This window comes from Rhinolophus sinicus, linkage group LG06 (genome assembly GCF_036562045.2).
Source record: "Rhinolophus sinicus isolate RSC01 linkage group LG06, ASM3656204v1, whole genome shotgun sequence".
In the NCBI taxonomy this organism is placed as follows: domain Eukaryota; kingdom Metazoa; phylum Chordata; class Mammalia; order Chiroptera; family Rhinolophidae; genus Rhinolophus; species Rhinolophus sinicus.
In genome coordinates, this window is record NC_133756.1 from 111,443,324 (window position 1) to 111,467,167 (window position 23,844).

Genomic DNA, 23,844 nt, shown 5'->3' on the forward strand with positions numbered 1-23,844 from the left:
TCCTCTTTCAATTTTATGAATTTTGTCTTTTCTGAAGAGTTTTGAACTGATTTTGTTGGTTCTTCTGGGTAATAGGGAATACTAGAGTTGATCTTGTCCAATCCTCCCATCTCATAGGTAAGAAAACTGTCTTGGCTGCCTGTGCTATTGTCCTGAAAGAAGCTTTTTGTAAAAGTATTGACTCCAAGAGTAAAGGCTCTATGTTGTGTGGTCCACGTAGCACTTCCCAAAAGAGACCACATTCAAGATGGCGGCTTCAGCATAGGAAACCTCACCCGCTAAGGAAAGCTGATGCCTTCCTTTTCAAGGTCTGGCATAGCTTCTCCATTAGTTCTCCTCTCATCACTTTGTTTTCTAGTTTGTCGTCTTTTCATCATTAGCCATAGGAATTAGCCACCACATCCTTGGTGAGCTGGTTAATGCTTTTTTAGAGGAGTAGAAGTCTTTGTGAATCTCAATCCTTCATCAGGATAGCAGAAGAGATATATCAAGCACATGCAATTACAATCATCCTCAGTAATAATTTATGAGAAGGAGCAATTGTGTCACATCCTAAGAATACAAGAAGACTAACACAATGGTTGGTACTGCCCTCATGAGACTTACAGTCTAATTGGTGACATGAATTCCTAAAAAGGTAATTTAATAGAAAAAGAAAGCAAATTATACAACAGTGTGTCATATGATACATTTTTTAAAAAAGAATAACTATATGTGGAGGTAAACATATGTGCTTTTGCTTCACTCACTTACATGTACCAGGTAATATTCTAGACATCAGGAGTATAGGTAAGGATATTAATTGTATATGTGTGGAAAACATATGTAGACATCATATATTCAATTTATTATCAGTGGTTACTGGAGGGTTAGAGTAGAAAGAAGGAGATATTCAATTTGTTCTTCTCTATTGTTTTAATTAGTTAAAATGAGCTTGAATTACTTCTATACCTCAAAAAATAATAATAAAGCACTGAAGGAGGATGAAAATTTATATAATGCTGCCAGGTTGTGAGACTGATGACCAAGTGAGTGGCACAGATCGTCAACAGGTAATCTGGAAAAGTAGAACTTGACCTGGACATGAAGGAAGATCAAGATTTCAGAGAATCCTAGGAAACAGGAAGCGGGACAGGGGGAAGAAGAGATCAATGAGGAATTACACTGGAATAGGGATGTGCATGAAACTTCTGGCTGCAACAGAGGATTGGCTTAGGGAGAGGAGATGTGTAATATAGGAGACCGAACACAGGCACTTCCATCTGGATTCTGAGACAAATATATTCCATGACCTGGCAAGTGACTCCCCTTCCCTGGGCCTCAGTCTTCTTACCTATGAAATGGGAGGATTGGACAAGATCAACTCTAGTATTCCCTCATATTAGAAAAGTCTGTGTTCTTAAGAAACTAGAGAAGACTGTAGTAAAAGCCAAGTTTTAGAAGGCCTTAAAGGTGAGGACAAGGAATTTGCATGTAACCCATACACTGTGAGGAACATAGGAGAATATAAGCATCTGCATAGTGTGTGAATTTGAAAAGCAGTATTTAGAAAAAAAGGCGATTGGCCGTGATATGCAAGATGGCTGTCAATGTGACAGAGGCAGAAATAAAAGAAGGAGTAAGGGAGGGAGGTAGAGACAGAATTTAAAGGAAGGCTTGCAGATCAATTAGAAGTCTACTGCACAGTGTCTTGATAAATCAAAAAACAAAATCATGAGTCTATAATGGGAAGGGGAGGGAAAGAAAGAAGGAGGGAGGGAGGGAGGGAGAGAGGGAGGGAGGGAGGGAGGGAAAATGGGAGGGAGGGAGGGTGAGAGAGAGAGAGAGAGAGAGTGAGAATATGATAATAAAGGGAAAGTTCTTCTGCACAGAAGAATACGAGCTAATAATTCTGGAAGAAATCGAGAATTAGGAAATGACCATTTTTCAACCCTCAGTAAAATTCAGGCAAACATACTCATTAACTGCTTAAAAAAACTGAGATGAAAGTTTATTGGGGGAAAAAAATATTCACATGGTCTCAAAAAATCATCCCACAGATTATTATTTACAAAGTGCCATTCTAAAGGTGTCTTTAGAATTGGAGCGATCTGGTGGTCCTTAACCAAGGGAACACACTTAGTATCACCAACAGTGAGACAGCCTCACGTTCTGATCCTCCTAAACGTGATACAGTAAGAGTACATAATGTTATTCCTTAGATTTTGCTAAAAATGTTTGACCTGATTCTGATCAGGAAGAAACAATTAGGCAAATCCAGAATGTGGAACAGTCTGTAAGCATCTGGCCTGAACTCTTAAAAAAAAGAAAAAGAAAAAAATGTCAATATCATTAAAGAGGAAAAAAGGTAGTAGTTTAGATTAATAATGACTAAAGACATAATAACAACAAAATACAAGTAAACCTTGATTCGATTTTGGATTGAAGAGAAAAAATATAAAAGATATTCTGAGGACAATTAAGGAAATCTGAATAGGTATATTGGATAATATAGAATTATTGTTAGCTTTCTTTGGTGTAATAATGGCAGTGTAGATATATAGGAAATATCTTTACAGAGGAGATTCTTTACTGGTATGTTAGGTTGGAAATGGCATGATGTCTGCCACATATTTCGAATGGTTCAGAAAAAAATATGTGTGTTTATGTGTGTGTCTCTTCTGAGATGATAGGTAGGTAGGTAGGTAGGTAGATAGATAGATAGATAGATAGATAGATAGATAGATAGATAGATAGATAGATAGATAGATAGATAGAGGCAGAGAAAGAGAGACAGAGGAGGGAGGGAGAATAAATGTGCCAAAATATTAGCAACTGTTGAATCTTGATTAAAATGGTATGGATTTTCAATTACTGTCCTTTCAATTATTCTGTAGTTTGAAATTTTTCAAAATAAGAAGTGAGGGGTCTGTTGCAATAGTCTAGATTAAGGCTTAAAGCTAAAGTAGTAAATTCAATAAGAAAGAACAAAAGCAAAATGTATTTTGAAGGGAAAATAGATTAATAAGTATCTTTTCTCAACAACAGTGATAAATACAATTTGATTGTCAGCATCCGTGTCTATTCAGATCTCCTCCCCTTGATTTGACGGATGAAGTAATTGAAAGAGAGGATTTAAGAGTCCTTGACATAGTTTTCCTGAACTCCAAAAACTTGTTCCCTGGGAGCTTTTAGGCCGTGAAATGGTGACCTTATTTTTAGGTGAGGAATAAGTAAGAGAAATGCTAAAATATAATTGTGGGCAATAGTCAGATGTCAAGATACACATAAGCCCAAGACAAAAGGATGTCATTATCCTGAGGAGCTATGATGTAATAAACATCAGGTGAGTCCTGCATGCTGTAGCCAGAGTTTGAGTTGTACATTAATGAATTTTGACCTTATTAGCACCTTATTCCTACTCAAGTCTTTCAGATGCTTTAGGAATAGACCATTTGACAGGTGTATCTCTAGCAACACTTTTTTCCGTTCTTTAAAATTGATTTTAATGCTTATGAACAAGGTCAACTGTGCAGGGGGGAAAAAAGAACCAAGAACCTCTTTCACCTATACTATAAGCTCATTAAGGCTCATTTAAAATTAGCACATTTATGTGAAAAACAATGTTGATTCAATATTTATTATTGCAATTGCTATTGCATTTTTTTAAATTTATTTTTTATTATTAGTTTCAGGTGAACAAAACAGTGTAATAGTTAGACATTTATACTCTTCACAAAGTGATAACCCCGTCCCCCAATCTACTACCCCTCTGACATAATACATAGCTGTCACAATTTTACTGACTCTATTCCTATGCTGTACTCCACATCTTGTGACTATATATGTGTGTGTGTGTGTGTGTGTATATATATATGTATATATATTATATAATATATGTATATATATTATATATATGTTACATATATATAGTCACAGGATGTGGAGTACAGCATAGGATATATATGAAACATATATATATATAAAACATATATAATATATATTATATATATAATATATATGTGTGTGTGTGTGTGTGTGTAAAATTATAACTGACATTCATTATTATTCAGCTTCAGCTTCAGGTATGCACTGCAGTGATCAGGCATCTACATCATCCCTGAGGTGGTCTCCCTAATAAGACAAGTGTCCATCAAATACCTACAAAATCTTTACAACACTATTGATTATATTCCCCAAACTGTCTTTTGTATCCCCGTGGCAATCTTGTGATTACCAATTGTGCTTTCTAATTCCCTCACTTTCTCCCTCATCCCAACCCCCTCCCATCTAGCAACCCTCAGTTTTTCCTGTATATCTCTGAGACAGTTTCTGATTAGTTTGTCCATTTATTCTATTCTTTAGATTCCACATATAAGTGAGACCATATAGTATTTGTCTTTCTCCATCTGACTTATTTCGCTTAGCATAATGTGCTATTGCCTTTTTGACAGACCAGTTTTTCACTGTGTATGACTTTGTCACAATTTGTAGGACATATAACATACCCAGGCCTTTCACAATTAATGCCAATGCTGACCCCAAAACCTGACATTTTAAGAACAAAAAGCACCTTCCCCTTCCCCACATTTCCATACCCCACATTTCCAGTTGAGAACTTTTGCGAGATTTTAAGTCACTGAGGGCAGAGTCATTGCTTAATACAAAGACTGCCAGAAAGAAATCACTCAGTAAATATCTATTGAATGGCTTTATGTAATGGTTGAAATTTTGATTATTCAAATTTACTCAGTTTTCCTATAAACATTACTGCATTTTTAACTTGCTTTAGCAGCCCTTTTTGTTTTTACTGTCAATACAAACCTCAAACTCAATAGTTCAAACATTTTTTTATATAATTTTTAAAATTGTTTTGGCAATATGTGTTCAGTAAAAAATTATTCAGATACCACTAAAGGCTATAAAATAAAATATAATCCCTTCTTTCCTTTTTAGTATTTCTCCCCAACCATGGCCTCAATACCATAGCCTTTGAATCCACCATTAGCATTTAGCATTCAGTGTGTAACCTTTCAGGCATTCTCTATCAGATCATATATCCTTTCTGTTTTAACAAGCAGGGATACATATACATACAGTTTTACAACTTGTTTTTCTTTAATTTAGCACTATATCATGGATATTTTTCATTATCAGAATATTAAACACACAGGCCATTGCTTTTAATGGCTGTGTAGTATTCCATTGTATAACTATTTCAGGATTTATTTAATCAGTTCCCTGTTGATGGTGTTTTTAACAGTTGATTAAATTTAGTGACTGTTTACTCTCAGAAACCACAGAAAAGTTTTTTTAAAAATAATTGAACATTTGCAGTCAGCCCACTGATTTCAAAAGGAAGAACATGCTGAGCAAACTCAGAAGGTTGCTTTCATTACCACCGTCCATCAAGGGAAGGCCTCAGCTTCAAATTTGACCCTAAACTAAGGAATCTATCAGCCTGGAAACATACTCATATCCCATCCAGAATAAAGGGCTTAAATGGTGAAGTGAGAGGCAGATCTTTGAGAGCAGGATTTTAGCTTCATGCCCCCGAGTTTGACCCCTTATTTGAGCAATTTGGGAACTTGGGTGGTGGAGAGGAGAGTGAATCCATAACAACAGTGTTTTCAAGGGCACTGAGACATAGAATGAGCTTCAAGGATACCTCCACCATGATACCTACAGCCTTACACATATCTGAGAGACATTTGTATCAACAGAGACCTGGGCACAAAGCACAGTGTGATGGACAGAGCCCTGGAATGAAGAGAATGGGTCTTTCATGGGTTGTATGGATCACCGTTTTTATGTTCATATATTCCCTTTCACAGTATGTCTTAAAGGCAGGTCCCAAGCCATTCTGCCAAGACCTAATGGGTAACAGAGCCCCAAAGGGATAGTTTATAAACCAGCAAAGTCACGGTACAACCTGAGACCAAAATCAAATACAGCATGAATGAAGGGACAGCAAGAGTGCATAGGAGAACAAAGAGCTACAAATCCATAAGAGCTGCCCATATCTGATTCATCATCTGTCATTAGCTTTTTGAAAATAAAGCTTCTTGAGCCCTCAAAGATTCTGCTCCATTGAGTTCAGTTTACTCAGCCATTCTCTCCTACATGACAGAGTCCTTCCAAAAAGGCCTCTGATCAGTACTGGCTCATAATAAATGTTCAATAAAAGGTTTTCAAATACATTTTAATTATTTAAACAAAATTTGCTATCTAACAGTTACAATCATTTATTAATTCAAGAAATATTATTAAATATCTATGTAATGTTTCAGGTATTAGAGGCATGGAAGTAAAAGCGACCACGTCTCTACTCAGAGGAAGTTTTTCTTGGGGTAGGTGAGCTAATAAGCAAAATATCTAGTAGGCCTGCCTAAGTTCTATAAGAAATTAAAACAAGACATTAAAGATAGGCTGGAAGTCTACTTTAAATGAGGTAGTCAGCAAAATGCTCTCTGAGGAATTGGCTTTTAATCTGAGACTTATAAAAATAAAGGATCAAATGTGAGAAGAGTTAGGGAAGAGTACCACAGTCAGAAAGCTGCTAACGGCGCCTTAGGTTAAGGTGAAGTCGAATGAAGGCCCTTGTAGCTGTAGAACAGTTGAGGGAGGCAGAGAGTGGAATAGATGGAATCAGCAGTATGGGTTGAGGTCAAGGCGAGTTTGGATTTTATTCAAAGTACAGTAAGAAGCCAATGGAAAAAATTAAGCAGGAGAGAGGCATGATCTGATACACATTTTGAAAAGATCATTCTGGCTGTCGGGTCAAAAATGGATCGAGGAGTGTGGGGGAACCATAGTGAGAGCAGAGAGCCCAATAAAGAAGCTACTGCAGTGTCCCTGGGAGGAATGGTGGCTTGGCTGACTGGGACAGGGGTGGTATTGGAGAAAAGTGGATGAAATTGAAATATGGCTGGGAGCTAGAGTAAACAGATATGTTGATGGATTACATGGGAAGGTGGGAGGGAAAGAGAAGGTTAGCACATAGGTTCTGGTTTGAACGGTGGATGTCGGTATCACTGTTTGCTGAAAGTGGAAAAATTCCCCCAGAAACAGGTTTGGAAGAAAATTAGGAGTTTGATTTTGAGCATGATGAGTTTGAAAACTCTTAGACATCCAACTGGAGATGTCAAGTAAGCCAATAGATTTACAAGTCTAGAGTTAAGAGACAAATCACAGCTGGAGATAACTAGTTTCATCTTATATTTGTATAATATATTGTAAGGTTTCAACTATTTTTATTTATATGTTCTTATAGTTACCTTATTACTCCAAATACATGAATCCTAAAAGTAATTTACTGTGTTTTGGCCTATAGTACGTGAGTTTGGATGGCCAAATTATATCTTACCATTTTCAATTAAAGACTCCAAAATGAAATGCTCTGGCAAACCAAAACATTTTTATAGTTTGTTGTTGTTGTTGTTTTAATATATGCCAATTTTTGCATCATCAAGCCAAATATAAAAGGTATGTTAATTTTAACTACTGAGGCATGTAAATATCCAATATCAGGTTTTCATTTTGCCTCTGCTCCAGGAGGATTCTGGTCTTGAGCTCTCACACAGCTACTGTCAGAAATGTTATCACTCTCCACCAAGTGTAACAGCCTCCAGGAGGAGAAGGGAACTTAATTAGAAATTTCCACTTCGAATACAATTTATAGTTCATTCACTCTGAGATGCGCTAGAGGGTATTTGAAAAGTTTAAGGCTGAATGAACCATTTGTTTTTCTCAAGTTGTCAATTAAATACATATCGTGCATAGAATATACTTGTTTATTCAGCACAGGAAGGGACCTCAGAGATTAAGCATGAGGCTCTCTTTCTAGATGAAGAAACTGAGGCCCAGAGAGGTAAAGGAACTTCCCAAAGTGAAATAAGCCAACAGCAGGATGGGACTGAAACTCAAGACTCCTAACTCCAAGGACAGCGCTTTCCAGAGTACCACACTTCCTCTTTCAATGTCCAGAACTCTAGCACGTCTCCTGGGTCTGCTGAGTACTAGCTCAGGTCATCTTCTTACTTTGGGTGTGTCAGGGGAGAGGTAAATAATAGCTAATAAGTATGTGTCCTGTTATATACCAGGCACTGTTGTGTTTTATATGCATCAAATAATCTAACCTTACAAACTCTGCAAAGTGGTTATTCTTATTATCCCAGTTTTGTGCAGCAAGCCTTTTCTACATCTGGGTCTAGCCAGGTCAGGGTACTCAACTTAGAAACACCAACACTGAAATGATAATTAACATTAACTATTTTTCTAAGCTCCATATAGATCATTTGCAGCTGCCTGCAAAACTGTAGATGTCCAATAGACACAGCAAACTCAGCGTATCTTAAACAAATGAATTATCCTCTTGTCTAAACCCACTTTTCACCCTGTGTTCCCATCTTGATTCACAGTATCCTCTCCCCTCTAATCACCTTCTCGTCTCCCATTTCCAACCCATTCAACATTATGATATTGTTTAAACTCTGTTTGGTTCCCAGAAGTATTTGAGGTGAACAGCTATATAGAGCGTTCCTCTGTGTCCTCTCGCAAGTCTATGCCCCATTTCCCACCCTCAATTCCATTCTCGTTTTTCTAATTCAGGTCTTAATCATCTATCATTTGTAATATTGCAGTAGTCTCCCATCTGATTATCCTATCTTTGATCATTTAGTTCTTTAACCCCAACTTTTCACTGATGCCATCATTATCCCCTCCCCCCCAACCCTAACACAAATCAAGTTATGTTCAATGCTCCTAAAAAAACCCTCCCCGGCTTTTATTTTATTTAAATGATTATTAACATTAACTATTTTTCTATGCTCCATATATTGACAAAGCTTCTTAGCTTAACATTCAAGGTCCACTTTTGCTGGCACCATGTTTCCGTGCTCTATGCCAACCAGCCCAGCCTGCTCACAATTCAAGATTAAATAGGATTTTTATAGTTCCCTTGCTTCCCTCACAAGTATGTGATAAGGATCAGTTAATACATGTGAATACTTTTATTATATTTATTTGTTTATGCCTCACCTTGTTCAGTAAGAAATGTGAGGTGGGAAAACAGTTTTCTAACTGTAAAACACTTTGGAGATGTTATTTTTAAACCATGGAAGTCATTGAATTTTGAGTCACAGGGGACCCTAGAGACAGTTGGACCTATCACCTTCCATTTTCCATAGCAGCTTATCAACGGGCCTGAGTCAGTTAGTGGCAGAGTTAGCAACTGAACCGAAATTTCCAACTCACTACGTTGTATCCCTTCAGGAAAATGAAAATAGATATTTTTTTTCCTCTTGAGAAAAGATGGAGCCTTCTACATTTACTTCACTGTTAATACATCTGCTCATCTTACCACCTCTAGTCTGAAGAAAGTAGAAACAGTTTGGATTCTGCCCCAGTTTCTTCACTGCGGCCCCGGTGCCACATAGCAACCAGACCCCCAACTGCGAAATAACTTGCTTGAAACAGTCCCTCGTGTTCTGTACCTGACTAATTTTAATTGAAATCTGGTTCCAATTATCTAGCCTTTTCCCCTGGGTTGCCCCTTTGTCCTTTTTCACAATTAATAATTCACTTAAATTTGTAGTTCTTAGCTACTCTTAGCTATTCCAAGACAATCTTATATCAAATCTATTCTCTGATTTTGCTATTACTAATAAAAGTCCAGACTTTAAAATCTGGATTTCATAGATAATGGATATGCTATAATACAAATAGCAACCGTTGATTGAGTACCTACTCAATGTGCCAGATGTTATGCGAAGTACTTTATTTGCATTAATTATCCAGACAACAACCCAGCAACATAAGGGTTACTATCTCATGTTGTGTATGAGGAAACTGAAGGTCAAAGAAGTTAAGTAACTCATCCAAGTACCCAAGGTCATAGAGTTGGTAAGTGATGAGGCCAGATTTGAATCTTGGCCTTTCCAAATCTAAACCCAGTCTTCTTGCCATGACACTGTTTCCATAGCACGCCAATGTCATGTAGAGGGATGGGAAACTTCACCAGCCACAAGCAGTGTTGCTGCCTTCTGAGAAGCATCACCGAAAGGATCGATTCAACTTGGGAGGTTCTTAGTTGGGTTGGCGATAGCACATGCTTCTTGCATATTCCCTGTATTTTCTCTAGCTGTAAGCACTTCTGTTTTACAGGAGTGATGGTAAAATAATCTCTCTCAATTCTAAGCTGAGGAACGGTTCCCCACTGCAGTCACAATAAACTCAAAATTCACTAAAGTGGCTTAACATGCCTGTACCACCCAATCCTTGAGAGGCAGGAGTGTGTCATGGTTAAGAATGCAGACTCTTAAAGCAGTTTACCTGCGTTTAATTCCTGGCTTTGCCATATATGAACAGTGAAACCTTGGGCAAGTTATTAGGTTGGTGCACAAGTAATTGCAGTTTAAAAGGTTAAAAATAATTGCAAAAACCACAATTACTTTTGCACCAACTTAATATTTAATCTGTCTATGCCCGAGTGTCTTCCTCTATAAAACTGGCATTGTCAGGTGTCCTGGCTTCATAGAACTGTTATGAGGGTTAAGGGACTTGGTATACAGAAATGCTTAGAACAGTGCTTGCCACAGAGTAAGTACATACATGTCATCTGTCACCACTGTCATCACTATCACCATCATCCTCATCGTCACCTTCATTTCTCCTACCTCATCTCTCACCTCTGTCCCAGTCTCTTTTCTCCCCTTTCTGTCCTTCAGTAACAACTACTTTCTATTTTTCAAATGTGCGAGACCCCCCCTCTCATGTCCACAGGGATTCTGACACATCTGACTTCTCTCTCTGTATGTCCCTTCCCCTCTGCCCATCCCTCACTCCACAGCTCTTCCTGGATAGGTCATTCAGATCTTGTTTCTGATGTCACTTCCTGCAGAAAACCTTCTCATACCACTTCATACCTTGGTAAAGGCCCCTCCTCTGGGTCCCAAAGCATTCTGAGCTTTTCTTTTCTTTCTTTCTTTATTTTTTTTAGGAGGGCACAGCTCACAGTGGCCTTGATCTTTTCTTGTCATATCACTTACCACCAGGCACTTTTAATTGTGTGTGTTTACCTGTCATTGTCCTCTACTGCATAATAAATTGCTTGACAATGGCTGTGTGTCACTCTGGTTCACTCCCTCCCTTGAATTGGAAGAGGAAATTACTAAAACGGATATTTTAAAGAAACAGAATTTGTATCAGCACTGTGTTTAGCTCTAGATACTGCACTAGGAGCACATTAAAAGGTAATAGCTAAAAGTGAACTGCCATGTTGCCATAACTGACCTCGTATGCACTCCACTGAGTCTGATGAGGTGTTAAATAAAATCAAGATGCTAACAATAACACTCACAAGAGCCATCCCAAAATGGAATGGACAGACCAGAGAAGGAGGAAGTTCTCTGTCCCTGGAGGCAAATTGTCACTTAGTGAGAATGATATGAAGGGATAGGGAAGGGAGTGAGGTAATTTAACCTGAAAAAGAGAAAATTGTCTTCAAATAGTAGAAGAGGACCACATAAGAGAAGAAATCAAAGAAAAGAAGAAATGTTTTCTGAACCCTCAGAGGGCAGATGATTTAGATTCAACACAAAGAACTTTTTGTATCACTAGAGCTGACCCCAAGTGGAATGGATTTCCCTGAAAGACAGTAAGCTCTTCGTCAGTGTGAAGCCAGGCTCACATAAAGCTTATATGACCATCGGCCTGGGACAATGTAGCATGAATGGAATTTTCACTCACTAGCTTGCTGTTCACTCACCTCTTCACTTATCATGCATCTCCCACTTGCCAGGCACTATGCTAGGGATACAAGTTCCAGTACGACAAGCTCCTACCTTTAGGAGTTTACAAGGAAGCACATGCCACCAGTCCATTCAGATTGAATCTTTAAGAACTGAGAGCAGTTTTCCAGGTGAGGGAGAGATGAAAAATTATGTTCTATATGAGTAAAATAGCATGTGCAAGGATGCAGAAATACCTGAATCGGAGAAATGAAAAAGATCAACCGGTGAGGGACGAGGGTATAAGAATAATGTGCTTGAATCAGGTTAATTGTTTACCTCAGGGATTGAAGAGGATCGCATAGGCTCTCCCCTTTCTGACATTCTTTCATTCTGATATTACTGTTTCTATAAGTCTAAGAAATAGATAAATATTTCTGGCAAACATAGAATTATGTATTTAGGGAACCCCTGGAACCCCAGACCAGGGACCCTAGTGGCCGAAGTAGCAAACATAATGCTCATCTTTTAAAAACAAAAAGAAAAAATGTTGACTCTGGACGTGATATACCATTTACCTTCATTCACATCAGCATCTGAAAAAAAAAAACCTTCAACTGCTTGAATCAACAAGAAGTTCTAGACTTTCTATCCATGGTTGTGAAAAGGATATCATAACAAATAGAATTTATTTTTTTCTATGATCCCGTGACTGTTGTATACATAAGGAGATGGCAATAGATGGAATTTTTCTAGCCTGCCCAAAGCCTTTTGTTTCAGCCCTACATGATCTGATCATTATAAGTTGGTCTATAATGCCTCAAGAAGAGAAAATTCAAACGGAAGCAGAAAAATAGAAATAATAAATATATGAGTCTGTGTCACACTTGGTGTTTTAAAATGTCATATCAATGATGAAAACTGTTTTTGAATACCTCTGAAAATGGTATTTGAGAAAAGATTACCGATAAAGCCTTAAACCTCAGGGATAGAAATAAGAATCGAAGGGACCTTGAAAAGTTTGAAACACTGGAAGAAAGCATGTGTGCTAAAAACCTGAAGGGAAATCCACAGATACACAGGCTATGTGGTATTCCTCAGGATAATAGCAGCATCAAGTGTTCTACAAATGTAGAGACCCATGTAGAATTAGGCCTAGCATGAACAAGGGTTGGTTATTACTGCCCAGTGGGACACAAGCTATGGTCAGGCACATCATCTACAGCACAGAAAGGTCTGGGCTGGGCAAGAGAAGCCCTGGCTGGTCCTGACTCTGGGCTAATTCTGACATGACTTTGGGCAAGTCCCTTCCCTTATGGGGGTCATCTCTGATGTGTGAGTGCTGAGTGATTAAGTTTTTAAGGCTCTTCCAGTACTGAATTTCTGTGTTCCTAGGAGGGAAGGCAGGGGGACATGAAGTAACCCACATACTATATTATGTATTGGTTAATTTCCATTAGATTTTATTTCAGCTCTTATAACCACAGCTCTCTGAAGAAATAATCACAATAATAATAGATACTATTTGCTGAATGCCTATTTGTACCAGGCTCTGTGTTAAGGGCTTTCCAATTTTGTCTCATTTATTTCATGTAACAGCCTTGATGGGTAGGTATTATACCCATTTTCCAGGTAAGGAAACCTGTAAAGGTTCAGAGAAGTTAAGTAACTTTCCCAAGTTACTTAGGTAAAGCTGGTGGATTCAGGATTGAAACCCAGTTCTAAGTTCAAATCTGTTGTTTCTTCTCACTTTTCCATGTTCTCTTAGTACACTAACTGAGAAAATTTTAGAGGATAATTAGAATATTGAAAGTTGTAGAAATTTGATGCTAGAAAAGTCCAAGGAAGAGTGGGTTGTTTACCTGGGTCTTGCATCAAACACCGAAATATATTCCAGTAGATCAAAGATTAAGTGGCTAAAAATTAAACTATGGTTGTACTAGAAGAAAACAGTGGGTAATTTGTTAAATATATTGGAGTAAGGAAGATATAATATAAAACTCAAAAGCTGAAGAGGAAAAAAAGTGATAAATATGCCTATATGAAACATTTAAAGTTCTGATTGGCAAGAAATATCATACAAGGGAAAGTTAAAATATAATAATACAAAATACAAATACCAAACTAGTAAGTGTATTTGCAATAGTTATCTGAGATGGAACACTAATATTTTTAATATGCAGATACAATTTAAAAAGGACAAACTATCCAAATAAAAATTAAGCAAAATAAGTAAACAGGCATTTTAGGCAAAAAGAAATTTAAATAACCAACAAATATATAAAAAGAAACTTAACCTCGTAACTGGAAAAATGCAAAATTTAAAAATACAATTTCTACCTATCAGAATAGCAAAGGTCAAATGTTGGGGTATATGCAGTTTTTATGAGTGTAAGGAAGTAGCCAATAATATATTATTTGTAGGAGTGTAAAAGAATGCTACATTTTGGGAGGGAACTTGGCAATAGCTATCAAGATTTAACACTCACACCCTTTATCCAACAAGTTATTGTTAGACGATATTTATTACAGTATTATTTACAATAGCAAAATACTGAAGCAACCTAAAGATCCATCGACCATGCACTGGTAAAATAAATGGTTTTATGTTGAATAATAGAACATTGCACAGTTGTTTAAAAAAATGAGACAATGTATAGGAATATGTGAATGAAGAAAGCACTCTAAGATATATTAGTAAGTGGGGAAAAAAATCAAGGTATAAAACAATGTAGAAAATATGATCTTATTTGTATAAAAGTTTTAAATTATTCATAATTTCATAAACCTGCTATATTCATAACAAAAATAATTGGTAGTACATACAAGCACCATCAACATGGTTACTTTGGAGAGAATAATATGAGGTAGGAGGAACCTTCCATTTTAATGCCTTTTTATGTTGCTTTAACTTTCATGTATGCATTATGTACACAAATTAATTTAAGTTTTATATCAATACATTATCTGGGCAATGAGATTATAGCCTGTTTTTGTTTCCTTGTTTATTAGTTCCTATTTGTGTAGTGAATAGTCATTTTTAAAATGTGCAATAGCAAATCAAAAGAAATAAATAATGTATGTTTGACCTAGGAAGTATATTTCCAGGGAATTTATCCTTTAGAAACACATGCATAAGTGTTTGCGGTAGCAAAAAGCAGACACAACCCTAACTACATCAATAGGGATCGTATTGAATACACTCTGGTGTATCCGTATCATGGAATAGGCTACCATTAAAAAGATAGAATGATATAAGCTGACCTGGAAGATGTGTAAGATACATGGTTAAATAAAAAGCAAAACAAAAATAAGTTATAGAATTTTATACATGATATGATCCTCTTCATTTAAATTAAAAGGCAATAGTGTATTAAAATAGAGAAACAGAAATAAAGCACTGTGCTTACATGTGCTATAGTAGATTTCTATAAAGTGTACGCAAGAAACTGCTAACAGTGATTCCCACAGAAGTGCAGATGGTGGAGGGACTTTTTACTTTTCCTTATATACTTTTCTGAACCATTAGACTGCATTTTCCTTAATCACATATTATTTTTTTTAATGAAAAGCGAACTCAAATTGTTTGACAAGAGATTATTTGGTCCCTGGCATTTGTGCATTCAGTTTACTGCAGGCAAGAGCCTAGATCAAATTACTTTTCCTGTCTCTTCCGGCTCTCTGAGTCATACTTCTGACTCATCAATGCCTGGACAGTCTCTGAAATGACTGCCATCTACCAAGGAGCAGATCTGAGATTTTATAGTTCAGAGGGGCTATGAGACTCAAGGAGCTCTTCGAGTCTAACTCAAAGAGGCAGGAGAGAACTGAGGCTTAAGCGACACTTGGGTAGTGAGTGGCACAGCCAGACCAAGCCTAGCTTAGTGGACTTCCCAATTTACTGTGTGTAATCAGTGCTTTCAGTAAGGAGCTCACCAGAATAGAAAGCCAGGGAAGAGGCCAGGAAATGTATAGAAGTGAATAAGGAGACTTTCACAAGGTTATTATGAGAGGACCAGGATGTAGAATTGATGTTCCAGGCCTGACAGGGAAAAAGCAGTAACCACCACCCCCATCCTCACCCCCAATTTCATTGTCAAAGAGGATTGATGAAAGGCCAGATAAGATTCTATATTTTATGTGTAGATAAACCGATCAGTTATTTTATTCTTTTTCATGGGCTGTAGCCACCTTCCCTGTAAATAAAAGGAAGCAGAGTTCTAATATCATCTGCAAAAACCTAGCTCCACATAGGTTAGAAAACTGGACTTACTGTGTATTCAGTCGAAGCAGGAAAGCTTCCTAGGGCTTATCTTGTTCACCTTTGTTCCTTACTCATCCTCCCTTTCCCGGGGCAGAAAGAGAGCTGTGTCATTGAAAAGCAATCAGTAATTATCTTGTGTTGACTTATATTGATTGATTGGAGAAAGATTTTAGCTTTTGCTTCTCATTAAGTTTGACTTCAGAAAAATTTTTCCCTCTTGGCAGAGTTTTGTGCTTGTTTTTTAGATGTTCTGTTTCTCTTCTGGCACGGGCCCCAAAATGGGAGTTAGGAACAGCAACATAAACTCCAGACATTCTTTATTTTATTTTGTCAGAATTCATGCCGGAATTGTGCATGAGAAATGGGGCAGTCAAGTTTATTTTGGAACAAGGCTCAGGGCTATCTAACCAAGCTCAGGATGACAGGACCAGGCGTCGGACCAAAGACAGGGATTTGGCAGGCAGCCAGCCCTATTCCATTCAGTCTCCCCAGAACCTCATCTGAATATATTAATCTGTCAGCACATACTCGTCTGTGCACATTACATGTGTCTCTCTTTATTGTCCTGTTTTTCCTCTAATTTTGAAGGCTTCAATCTACCCCAGAAATTTAGGAAGCTCACAGAGGCATATTAAATGCACACACTACAATCCCTGGGAATGTGGGTAGTAGACAAAAAAGTTTTAACCCAGTCAAACCACAGCACAAACCCCACAAGACGAAATTTCATGTGTCTGCTAACTAGAAGTTCTCAAGAGCATGGAACCTATCAGTTAACACTCAAAGGCCTGGGTAGAACATGAGGGGTTTTGAGGCAGGTGATGTAATCTTAGCCTCTCCATTTTGGGAACCTTTTTTGATTCTGTCTATCTGAATAATATGCCTTGTGAAACACCAAAATTCTCTGGCTTCCTGTCTTTCAGGTTAATGGCATTGACCTCCGTGGGGCATCCCATGAACAGGCTGCTGCTGCACTAAAGGGGGCTGGACAGACGGTGACAATTATAGCACAATACCAACCGGAAGGTCAGTGAGATCCTGAACTTCTATTGTTTTCATATATGCGGTGTGAATGTGTACCCACATTTCTCGTCACCTGTATTAACCAGTCACCACCAACAAGGTTGTTGAAAACGGCCTATTTTGCAAAATCAATGTTTCATGTCCCATGAACATGAGGCTTTGTTCCCGTTACTGTTCCAACAGCAGTTAGAAAGAAACCCTGTTTGAAATATGAGTTCAAATAAATAGCAGCTAGAATCAACTTTATTTCATTTTTATTGTTATCTGGTACACACTTTTGGTCAGCATTGGATACTATGAAAATAATTAAGGTTTAGGAAGCAATGGGGAGAGATTTCATCCACAGAAATAGATCAGTAGACCACATTGTCTCCTTGAGGCATTAACTTTTATTACCACTAACGTGGTTTTTGGATACCCTTGATATGGATTTTTATGTTTCACCCTTTTTGCTACACTATCGCTTATTTGAAATACATCACTACAAACCCTGAGACTTGGTGAGAGGTCATAAATTGGATTAGTCATACACTAATCTTTGGTTTGTTTCAACATCTGTTTCTGTGCTCAAAATGAGGTTCAATGAGACCAGTGGGATGTTATCTTTCGTGTAGTTGATTTCTTAGCAAATTTGTATACTTTTGATAATGAAATATAGTTAAGCACACTGTGGGCTAGACTTTCTACAAAAAAAAAAAAAAAAGAGGAGTATGGCTTTTGTCTTCAAGAAGTGTAGTTAATTGCTTTTGGAATACATGGCTAGCGGAGAGAAGTATGAAACAGCCAAATAGGAAAATACAAGATACCTTCAAGGAAGACCTTTTGTGTAAGTGGGTATATAGAGCTTCTTTGGCTTTTCAAATAATTTTTAATGTCAATTGGCTTACTGTTGTTTGAAAGACAGGTTTGTGTCTTTCCTGTCACATCTTAGGTTTTACCATTAATGGTGGCCAATCACATATTTTACATGAGAGTAGAGAAAACATTCTGCTACATGTGTTTTGGTACATTACTTTCACTTTGCCTGACTAGAATTTGCAATGGTTTTAGCAACAGAAAAAAATGATTAAGTGCCTTCTCCTATTGCCCTAGTCCAGATGTGGCTAGAGAGCTGGCAAGGAGGGGATATGTGACTGTCAAAGAGGAATGGTGACAACACCAAGGGAACATGTTCTTCTCAGACAGTTATTGGAAGTTCTCCTACTACTTAAAAATTAGAAGATATGTCTTCTAATATGAATACATGGCTCCAAAGTATCCACTGTAAAACAGAAAATGAAAAGGTATGGGTCAGCAGAATTTGATGAACAAATTCTACTTTGCATAAACTTTTTCATGGGATTCTTCCATTTCCTCGACAGCTGTTTTCTTTCCATCTCAAACTCTATGCCCTTCACCATAACCTGGCATATGACATAAATATCCCTGCCTGTTTTCCCATTTCTGAAAATTTTTCAGCTCAAACGATTCTGTAGACTAGTAAGATGGTCAAAACTATAGTTATACCAATTAGAAGCTGTTGGCAGTACAGAAAGCCGTTCAAGTGACCATCAACAGAATGCTTTCCAGCCTTAAATGCTGCAATAAAGGACAAGCCTGTCCTAGTTCTATCAGCATAAATCTTCATCTTAAGTTTCCTTACCATTTAGTTTCCTTTAAGCAATATACTTAATTTGGATATTGTGCTGTACTTCATTAATTTGGATACTGTGCTGTACTTCATTAATTTGGATATTGTGCTGTACTGTTCAAAGCATGTCTTATAAATCATATAAATCAATTTTAAGGTGCTTCTAAAGAAACTTGTAAGTAACAACAACAAGCTTTTTTCAGAATGCCAAAGTACAGATCAGATTCACAGAATGACTCCCCTATTAGTCTAACTGTATTCTAATTTGTTACAGATTTAAATCAGTGGATGTGGTCATGCAACATCAAACAATCATTTTCCCTATTTGCAAATTTAATGTGCAACTAAGCCTTAATTTAACTATTGTTTGAAATGGAAAACTGATTGGATTGTTGTTTAGATCATTTAGGGACATTTAAAGTACAACATCTTTAGGAAATAATGAACAATTTGTCTTTAAAATAAGATCATGTAAGTGGTGATGAATTCCTTCAGCCTTTAAAATAACAAGTGAAAAGAAAAGTATGTCATGAAATTCCATTGGGAAATTCTCACCAAGTCCCTTTTATTTGCAACAGTATTGTGAGGTGTCCGTGCTAAGACATATTTTATTGACATCTCTTTTGGTTGTCAAGAACCATACTTACAGTAAAATAAGTTGTTTTATTTACATTCAAATGCTTTTACCAAAAATATTCTAGATGCCTTGTTCAGTGTTTCTAGATATTCATTCAGAAAGTTTTGTTCTTACCCCATGCCAAGTCTTTGTCTTTAAATAATTTTTTAACTTATTGAGCAGAAAGGATTAAGATGCATTTAATAGAGATCAGTTCCTGATGGTATAGGACCAAAATTGTCTGATAATGGCACCATCTCTAAGAATTATGAAATGTCAGAGAAGGGATAAACCTGCAGGAGCCAGAACAATGCAAAAAGAACTTCATGGAATTGATAGAATGGAGCCAGACCTTGAAAAATGGGTGAGATTTCTATTCTGGAGAAGATGGAGAAAAAATATCTTGCTAAAGTACATAAGATTGTGAGCTCCATTCATGCAGACACAAAACCTATATTTTGTTCACTGATAAATCTATCTTCAGTGTTGTGCTATAATTGGTATTTCTTAAAGAATTTGCTGAACCAATGAATAAAAGTTTACCATTTTTTAGTATTTAAATTTCCACTTGAAGGTAATGGAAGATTGAAGAGATGCATTTTTACTACTTGCAGTTTTTCATTTTTGCTTCAAAGCAGAGAATAAGTGCTAAACAAGTGGGTGTTGCAAAAAAAAAAAACATTTCCAACTGTTTTTCATAGTACTTAGCACATTTTGTGAAATAATTATAAATAATTTATAAATATCATAATGTAGCAATAAATGTCTTCCTTGGTAAATTTCACTGCCTAAAGTAAGGCCAACGTTGTTATACTCACTTCTGCTTAATTCAGACCTGGGCACCAATTGTCTGATTACTCTGTCCACCGTGAGTCTTACTCAATGTCTAGTTCTAGGTGATGGGATTAAAGACAAATTTGAAGAGTCACATACAAACAATGTTTCTTTATGGTGATGTGATTATGATTCATTTTTACCATTTTTTTAATCCAATTTGTACCACATGCTTACTTTGAAATTAACATGCATTACATTAATAATAGGAAGAAAATAATGAAGTTATTTTCTCTCTCTTTTTTCATTAGTTTCAGGTGTACAAAGCAATGTAATAGACATTTACACCCCTCATAAAGTGATAACCCACCCCCCAAGCTACTACCCCTCTGACATCTTATATAGCTGTTACAATTCCATTGACTACCTTCCCTATGTTGTACTCCACGTCCCGTGACTATATATATCTATATAGTTAGTTATAGTTGACACTCAATATTATTCTACTTCAGCTTCAGGTGTATAGCGCATTAGTCAGGCATCTACACAGTCTATGACGTGATCCCCCTGATAAGTCCAGTGTCCATCTGGCACCTTACATGATCTTCACAACATTGTTGTAATTAATTGTTGATTAATACCTTCACCTTTTTCACCCTGCCCCCAACCCCATTCCCATCGATCACCCTGATAGATCTAGTACCTATCTGCCACCATACCTGGTTATTACAATATTATTGACTATATTCCTTATGCTATACCCTTCATCCCCATGACTACTGTGTAACAACCAATTGGTATTTCTTCATTTCTTCCCCATTTAACCATCCTTAACCCCCCTCCCATCTTAAAGAAGTCCCTCTAAGATTCCTTGTAACACTGGATTGGTGGTGATGAACTCCTTCAGCTTTTTGTTGTATGGAAAGTTCCTTATCTGTCCTTCAATTCTAAATGATAGCTTTGCTGGGTAGAGTAATCTTGGTTGTAGGTCCTGGCTTTTCATCACTTGGAATATTTCCTGCCAATCCCTTCTTGCCTGCAAAGTTTCTGTTGAGAAATCAGCTGCAAGTCTAATGGGGTTCCCTTGTAGGTAACTAACTGCTTTTCTCTTGCTGCTTTTAAGATTCTCTCTTTGTCTTTAACATTTGGCATTTTAATTATGATGTGTCTTGGTATTGGCCTTTCTGGGTTTATCTTGTTTGGGACTCTCTGTGTTTCCTGGGCTTGTATGTCCATTTCCTTCACCAGGTTAGGGAAGTTTTCTGTTATTATTTCTTCAAATCATTGTTTCTTCAAATAGGTTTTCAATTCCTTGCTCTCTTCTCCTTCTGGTACCCCTATAATACGAATGTAGGTATGCTTGATATTGTCCCAGAGGCCCCTTAAGCTGTCCTCAATTTTTTGTATTCTTTTTTCTTTTTGCTATTCTGGTTGGGTGTTTTCTGCTACCTTATCTTCTACATCGCTGGTTGGATCCTCTGTTTCATGTAATCTGTTGATTCCATAATATATTCTTCATATCCATTATTGTATCCTTTATTTCTGACTTGCTCTTTTTCATGGTTTCCATCTCCACTTTTATGCTTCCTATCTCCCTGTTGAAGTTCTCCCTGAGATCTGGAGCATTCTCTCTTTTTTTAAAAAAGGATCATATATCTGCTGCTTCAGGAATAATTCTACTTAAGCCATATGGAAATTTAATTCTTGTAAAAAACTTCAATTACCTATATTCAATTAGTAAAGTTACTCCAACATTACTTCAAAACAGGAAACAAAATGCCTGTTCCCCACCTAAATACATATATATATATATATATATATATATATATATATATATATATATATATATATATCTCTTTCCTTACCCTTCCCTGCCATCTTTACCCATTCCTTTTAGAATTGTTTTTCCAACATATATGACCCCATTTTGCCGGTGCACAAACTTGCCCTTCACAATATGGTCCCAGCCAACCTTCATACCCCCTCCCCAGTCACCTCACCATCACCCACCAGCATCATCCTTTTTCTCTCTCCCACTGCTGCACAGGGCTTCTCCCTGCTCCCATACTTGATCCTGAATTGTCATGTTTCTGAGCCTTTGCTCGTGTGGGTTTCTCTCCATGGAATTCCCTCTTTTCCCTCTCTACCGGTAGGATTCCTACTTATCATAAAGGCTCTCAGATGTCAATTCCATTATGAAGCCATCTTTAATCTGCTAAGTCAATGTTGATTGAGTCTTTGAGCTTCCTAGATCTGTATTCAGACACCTGGTGTGTCCCTTATCATGGTTTGTACATTTCTCCATTCAAGTAAGCTTCTAGAAGGCTAGGACCCTTCTATCACTCATTTTATCTCCTCTGCTAATTTGCTCGATATGATTTGACTATGCTTAATTAAAGTGTTATCAAATGGGTCTCCCGTTGTTTTAGAAGTGCAATATAATATCTTCAGTTTGTTGACAAATATGAATAGCAGGTGCTTAAGAAATAGTTGTTGAATGAATATTGAATGAATGGCCTAGAGTTTGATATTAGATACAGAAATGGTAAATCCCTAGATTGGACATTTGGTATTGATGCAGCTTTTAGTTGGTTTCATTTGTGTTTTTGTTACAAAAACTTTTCTGCAATTCAGCGACCCTTTCTCCTGAATTGCAGAAAATCTACAGCTGTTGCTGTGTAACATAGCACATAGATGATTAAAGCTCTAACATTTTTTTAAAGTTTTGAAACTCAACTTTAACACCACTAATGAATAAACAAAGGTATTGATTACAGCTTAATTACAAACTAATGCAAGTCATATATTTATCCAAAAGGATCTAATAACCACATTCCTCTGGGTCAGATTAGGGCAAATCTTTACCTTATGTGTTGCCTTCTCACTAGTGTAATAATACCTATAGTTAGTGGGAAATCACTGACTGGGGTTGAAATAATAAACTACCAGATATTGACTAGGAGAACCAAGTGAACGATATAAATTGTTGGATAAAGCACAAAATAGAGACAATTAATTGCCAAACCATTCTGAGGAAAGCCACCAATATCCTGTTGCCTTTACTCTGACTACTCAGCATTGTTGGGAACACCACAAGGGCTTAGAAGGGCCTGCAAGTGGGAAAGAGGAAGTCGACCGTGGTCCCCATTCACCAGCCGGGACTTGAGTAGACAGTGGAGGGGATTGTTTTCCTCCAGCTTTTATTCTTTAACAGAATACCTGAGTTCCTAAAAGGAAAGCTCAACGGACAGAGTTGATTATTACCTAAAGACTCATGAGCGTAGTCTGGTTTATGGAATTAGGGCAGAGTGGCCACACAGTTAATGAATATATTAATTCATTAATAGATATTTGTTACTGAACACTTACTATGTCTCAGTCAATGTTCTAGGGAAATGATAAAGTGGTGAATCAATATAAATAAATATAACGTGTGAGATAGTGATAAATTATATATATTAATATGAAGAAAGGTACAGGTGATAGTGACAGAGAAATATATGGTGGGTAGGGAAGGCATTGCTAATAAGATGATATTTCAGCAGAAACCGAAAAGGAGTGAGGAAGTAAGCCATACAGGAAGCCGGGGGAAGAAATTAATTGTTCTAGAGTCTTGGTCAGTCAAGAGTAGTCCATGAACTAGCAACATAAATATCAACTGAGAGCTTGTTAGAAATGCACAATCTCAAGCCCCAACCCAGGTCCACTAAGTCAGAATCTTCATTTTTATCAAGATCCACAGGTTTTTTTGTATGTACATTAAAGTTTGAGAAGCATTGCTTTAGAATACTTACAGACCCAGCAAAAATTGTCATTTGTCAATATTAAG

At 37.0% G+C, this 23,844-nt stretch overlaps 1 protein-coding gene across 21 annotated transcripts in view; it reads left to right on the forward strand.

Moving 5' to 3' along the window:
- Positions 1-23,844, forward strand: part of DLG2 (discs large MAGUK scaffold protein 2) — a 1,902,684-nt gene that overhangs the window by 1,589,658 nt on the left and 289,182 nt on the right. For all 21 annotated transcript variants that reach the window (XM_074335659.1, XM_074335660.1, XM_074335661.1 and 18 more), the window contains one exon: positions 16,896-16,998. In XM_074335659.1, the coding sequence (XP_074191760.1) occupies positions 16,896-16,998 (103 nt within the window). The remainder of the gene's footprint in view (positions 1-16,895; positions 16,999-23,844) is intronic.